Consider the following 6,088-nt stretch of genomic DNA (forward strand, 5'->3'; position numbering starts at 1 on the left):
CGGTACATGCATGGAGTACTAAATGTAGATGAAATTAAAAACTAATTGCACAGTTTTGTTGTACTTTGCGAGACGAATCTTTTGAGCCTAATTAGTCAATGTTTGGACAATAATTCACAAATCCAAACGAAACGCTACAGTGTGCTACAGTGCCAGCACAGTAATTTGGCACCTCCTAATTTGACCAACTAAAAAAGGCCCAAGTTGCAAGTACGACTGTGCACGCCTGTACACTTGCAAGTGGCAAAAAACACATGCCAAGTTGTGGTAATGGAGAGACCGAAGACTTGGTGTGTGGTTCGTTGACTTGGTCAGGCTTCTGTACTCTAGAAAGAACATGTTGGTTCGCGTATTTATACCCCCTTCCTCTTTTGTTCCTCTAACCACTTAGGAAAAGAACTTCCCTCCAATCTTCGAAAGCCCAAACCTTCGATCTTCGTTAAGCCGAAAGACTGATCTAGCCTATCCATGCCGTCACTAGTGCCCAAATTAGCACAAGTGCTATGGCTGGCCTCAGCGCTCGCAGCAATTCACCCCGTTGTTGGAGCGCTGCCGCAGCCAAGTAGCAACTGCCAGAGAAGATGTGGCCAACTCGAGATCCCCTACCCGTTTGGCATCGGATCAGGCGACTCGCCTGACCACTGTGCCATGCCTGGCTTCTACCTGAACTGCAGCGACTTCAGGACATTTCTTGGTAATGTCGAGGTGCTTAACATCTCGATACAAAACAGCACTGCACGGATGAGGGTGACCATGGCCTCATCTTGCTACAACACCTCCACTAAGGACATGGACTACGACGCTCGGGCGTTGAACCTTACAGGTACACCCTACAGGCTCTCCGACACGGCGAACAAGTTCACGGTTGTTGGGTGCAGAACATTGGCATACATTGCTGATCAGGACAACGTGGGAAAGTACGCGAGCGGCTGCGTGTCCATATGCAGGCGAGGTGATGTGAGCATCCTCACCGATGGCTCATGCTCTGGAATTGGCTGCTGCCAGACAGCCATCCCCAAGGGGCTACAATACTACAAAGTGTGGTTCGCACGACGCTTCAACACATCCCAGATCTACAACATCAGCCGCTGCAGCTACGCGGCGCTGGTCGAGGCATCCAACTTTACATTCTCCACAAGGTATGCTACATCGTCGGCGTTCTATGACACTTATGGCAGGAAGCCGCCGTTAGTGGTGGACTGGGCTATCGGAAATGGAACGTGTGAGGAAGCCCGTAACAAGCCTGGATCCTATGCTTGTGTCAGCAGCAACAGCCAGTGCTTCAATTCCACAAACGGGCAAGGCTACGTCTGCAATTGCTCCAAAGGGTTCCAAGGCAATCCATACCTTGTCGACGGATGCCAAGGTAACGAATCTGCATAAACCTACAGGCTACATAATTGAAACATGAAAGATGCTGAGTAGAGCTGTAGAATCTGAAGCTTAATTATGATATGTATAAATGTTACTGAAAACATAGTAGTAGTACAGGTTCACAAGAAGCTACAAGCTAAGTCTATTCCTGGTCTCTGAAGTAAAATTTGACGCTCTAAACATGTTAAATGTTCCATATTATCAATCAATATATTGCAAATTTTTGACAAAATATTTTTTATGCAATTGCTAATACTGCAGATGTTGATGAGTGCAAGGATCTGGAAACCAACCCTTGCTCTGTGAAGGAAGCTTGCAAGAATACTCATGGTGGATTTGAATGTACTTGTCCTCGACAGTCCCCAAAAGGCAACGCCTACAACGGGACATGTGAGAAAGACCAATCAATTCCACTTACAGTCACAATTCCAATAGGTACACCTATCTTTCCTCTTTCAATACATTTATTATGTTTTAGAAGTATATATGTTCAAAACAGATCCACGATCGTGAGAAGTTGGTGGATATTATAAGAAGTATCAAGCTGATAACGTATCCACGGACATGGAGACATAACCACGAAGCCACAAATCTTACCATTACTAATTGGAGGCTCCTTTTGAAGCTTCCAGGTGAAGCCACCTAGGGTCCTAGGTGGACACTCTAGAAAAAGAGAGAAATTCTAAAAATTCTCACAAGAAAGCAAAACATCTAGCCATCAATTTGTAGACTCGAATCATCATAGCTATTGGATCTATTATATTTTCTAAAAAAATTACCCACCTATGCCATTATGAAAATAACCTAAAATAACCCCCTAAATCTGCCTTTAAATTACCTACCCATGCCATTATATAAAATAAACTAAAGTAACTCCTAATCTAACTTACCCTCCTAATCTAACTTACCCTAATGTGAGGTGTACAAACATTCAAAATAGGTGTACGTAAATCTAATTTGTTACGTGACAGATGCACGTACATACGTGATCTATTTTTTCTGAAAAAAAATATACTAATGGTTGCATGTGAGTAACCCCTAATCTAACTACCCTAACGTGATGTGTAAAAAACCTCAAAAATATGTATGCTAATCTAATTCTATTACGTGACAGATGCTAATATTACTTGATCTATTTCTTTAAAAAATATACTAATGGTTGCATGTGAGTGGCAATGTATCGTACGTAAATATAATTCTTGACATCTAATAGATTATTTCTTTAGGTAAGTAATAATTGTGTTATATGCAACATATTTCAAACGAGACGATGGCAGGTCAAATTTTTAGGTGAAGTGACAATTGTATCATACGTAACATTGTAACAAGAAATTGCTTGGATATGAGATTAAATTGTTAGCAACATCAGAAATAGCATACAAGTGCAGATGTGACAAATAAAAATCATACTATGAGACATGGCAGACATGGGACCTACATGCCGTTGCACGGTAGTAGAGAAAAAAATTGTGGAAAAAAATTAAAATGTTTATGATGCTATGCACACATGCTAACGGGACTTTAAAGAGATAAAGACGGGATGGATGCATGCATACATGTCACCGGTAGTTGGAAAGAAGTGGGTTAGTAGTTTTTTTCTATTTTCTAATTGGGTTTTTTCTTAATAATCAAAGGTCCAGATTTAATTCACGTCTTACCTCCCAGGAGGTAAGAGGTGTAGTCCGTCATCAAAATTACTCAGTTTGTTATTATAAAAATAGTTTAAAATTACTTCCTAAATTTGTAATAAAATTGTCCACCACTAATACTTAAATAAAAATATTTTAAAGTAATCCATAAATGTTCATCTATATCGCCCACACGTGCTATTATTAAAAATAACATAAGGTAACCTAAACTTTAATCCAAATCATCTTAATTAAAAATATAGATCAATATATGGTTCTAAATCATATATTAGTATATGATATAATTATTAAGGTATATATGCATGTTTTGTGTCACAATTTATAAAGATATGGAGCAAGTGATGAGAATATTGATTTCTATGTTAAAAGTATAGCTCAAACTTAGGATCCTTTATTAAAAAAATTGAAGCGCATAACTGTGATGCAACGTGAAAACTTAAAGATTATAAATGTGGATGAAAATATTATAGAGTAATTGCTAACTAAAACCTATCACAATCGGATTATCTAAAGATAATAAGTATATATCTATATAACTATTGTGTTCGAATATTTAACAAATGAGAGGTAGATCAACGTAATAGTTTTGTAGCAATGTGGCCTCACTTTTTTTTCCATTGGAGACTAAGTTCTACGAGACATGCTAGAAAAAAGGACAAATCCTAAAAAATTCTCATAAAAATTAGAAACATCAAATATCAATCCAGTAAACTCTAATAATCATAGTCATTGGTCTGTTATATTTTTAAAAAAGTTACCCACCACTTTCATTATGAAAATATTCTAAAATAAACACTAAACCTTTATATAAATTGCCGAGCTCTTCCAATCCAATTTACTTATGCATATCATTATAAAGTATAACTTAAAATGTCATTTTAAATTTATATCTAAGTTACCCATGTATGTTGTTATTAAAAATAATCTAGAGTAAGCACGTAAATCGTAATCTAATTATCTTCATGTGCATCATACATAAATGTACAAAAGTAAGCTAATAGATGATTCGAAATTACCTATTGTGTCATTGTTAAAATACAAATACTAAGTTAAGGTATACGCACATGATGAGTCACACCATATAGACCATTTATATATGTATGTGAGGAAGTGATGAAAAATATTGATTTTTATGCTAAACATAATATATGGAGGTGTGATACAAAATGAAAAAAGTGTGGATGGGGATGAAAGGTGTAGAGTAATTATTAATTAAAAATAAATCACAACTAGAAAAATATAAGTAGACATCTATATGAGTATTATATCGAAGGATTAAAAATGAGAGAGTAATAGGTAAACAATTTTAACTATTAATTAGAAGTTTAATTTCTAAATAATTTTCAAATACAATAACTTTTAAAAGCTTTAACCCATGCTGAGCACGGGTTGATAGACTAGTATTAAACAAATTGCATACCAATTATTAATTGTTTCAGCTAACCAGAGTGCTTTTCAGACTCTTTTTTCCAGCCGTCTAACAACTTAAAGTTTCCATACATGTCTGATCTGCAGGAATTTTTGGCTGTCTTTTGGTTGGTCTTTTACTTTTCCTTATTAAAGAATGGATCAAGCACAAACGACGAATAATCAGGCACGAATACCTAAAGAAAATGAACGAATGTTTTCAACAGAACGGTGGCCAACTTCTAATGGATATGATGAAAGTAGAGAGTAACAATTTATTTCAGTTGTATGACCGGGAAGAAATTGAGGTGGCCACAAACAACTTCGACAACAGATCAATCATTGGAGAAGGTGGTCAGGGAACCGTTTATATAGGGCAAAATCTTGATGCACAAAACAATCCTGTTGCAATCAAGATCTGCAAGGGATTCGATGAGAGTAGGAGAAGGGAATTTGGTCAGGAGCTGCTTATACTTTCTCGAGTAAAACATGAAAACATTGTCCAGCTTCTGGGTTGCAGCTTGCAGTTTGAAGCTCCAGTTCTGGTGTACGAATATGTGCCGAATCAAACCCTGCACTACCTGATCCATAGACAAGATGATGCATCCATCAGAACTCTGGAAATCCGTCTTAAAATTGCCACTGAAATTGCTACTGCACTAGCATACCTACATTCACTTAGTCACCCTATCTTCCATGGAGATATCAAATCTGTCAACATTCTTATAGGCCACAATCTCTCCGCTAAACTTTCTGATTTCGGATGCTCAATGATTAGGTCTGCTGATGACAATGTTCAAGTAGTGAAGGGGACAATGGGCTACTTAGATCCAGAGTACCTTTTGAACTTTGAGCTTACTGATAAGAGTGATGTTTACAGTTTTGGTGTTGTTCTTTTGGAGCTCCTAACACGTAGGACGGCACTGTCCGAAACAAAGGAGAGCCTCGTGTCTGTCTTCACGGAAGCCATGAAGGAGGGCAAGCTTGTGGAGCTTATAGATACGGAGTTAGCCAACCAAGAAAACATGGATTTATTACATCAAATGGCTGCATTAGCAAGAGAATGCTTGGCCATGACTGGTCAACATCGACCAATGATGAGCCAGGTAGCCGAGGAACTCCAACGATTGGCAGGCCCAGTGCCACAGCGCACTCGACTGTTTCATGGTGTTAACGCACTCATGTTGCAGGGACGGTCGTTTAACAATGCAGCAGGTGACTATACTACTGAAGAAAGTACAGATTACTACAACCTCCAGGAGAAAGCCTCCATGAGCACAGAGTTTGCACGATGAAATCAGTATGCATTAGTTGGTTGCACAGAGTATTTTTTCTTTACCTAATATTTTTTTCGGACACTCGGCAAATAAGCTCTTTGCCGAGTGCCGAGCTGAAAACACTCGGCAAAGAAAAACCACTCGGCAAACAAGGGGCTTTGCCGAGTGGCAAAAAAAACACTCGGCAAGAGGGTGTGCCGAGTGTTTTTTTGACACTCGGTGAAACATAAGTTTTTTTTCCTTTTGTGTTTTTTTTTGTTTACCTTTATTATTTTTTCCCTCCCTCTTCTTTTTTCTTCTTTTATTTATACTTCATAAATTATTTTTTACTCCTCCTTTACCTTTATTCTTATATATTTTATTTTAATTACTTTTTTTTTT

At 37.8% G+C, this 6,088-nt stretch overlaps 1 protein-coding gene across 3 annotated transcripts; it reads left to right on the forward strand.

Annotated features, from left to right (window-relative positions):
• Positions 1-394: 394 nt before the first annotated feature.
• LOC101767386 (wall-associated receptor kinase 2) lies at positions 395-5,727 on the forward strand. Of its 3 annotated transcripts, none has more exons than XM_004975260.3 (4): positions 395-1,139; positions 1,269-1,366; positions 1,636-1,809; positions 4,539-5,727. In XM_004975260.3, exons 1-4 carry the CDS (start codon positions 469-471, stop codon positions 5,723-5,725), a joined length of 2,130 nt encoding a protein of 709 aa, XP_004975317.1. In that variant the 5' UTR covers positions 395-468; the 3' UTR covers positions 5,726-5,727. The 3 variants fall into 3 exon arrangements, with proteins under 3 accessions (XP_004975317.1, XP_022683708.1, XP_004975316.1); XM_022827973.1 differs by having other exon boundaries at positions 395-694; positions 824-1,366; XM_004975259.3 differs by having other exon boundaries at positions 395-1,366.
• Positions 5,728-6,088: the final 361 nt, after the last annotated feature.

The sequence above is a fragment of the Setaria italica genome, chromosome VII (assembly GCF_000263155.2).
Source record: "Setaria italica strain Yugu1 chromosome VII, Setaria_italica_v2.0, whole genome shotgun sequence".
Lineage (NCBI taxonomy): Eukaryota > Viridiplantae > Streptophyta > Magnoliopsida > Poales > Poaceae > Setaria > Setaria italica.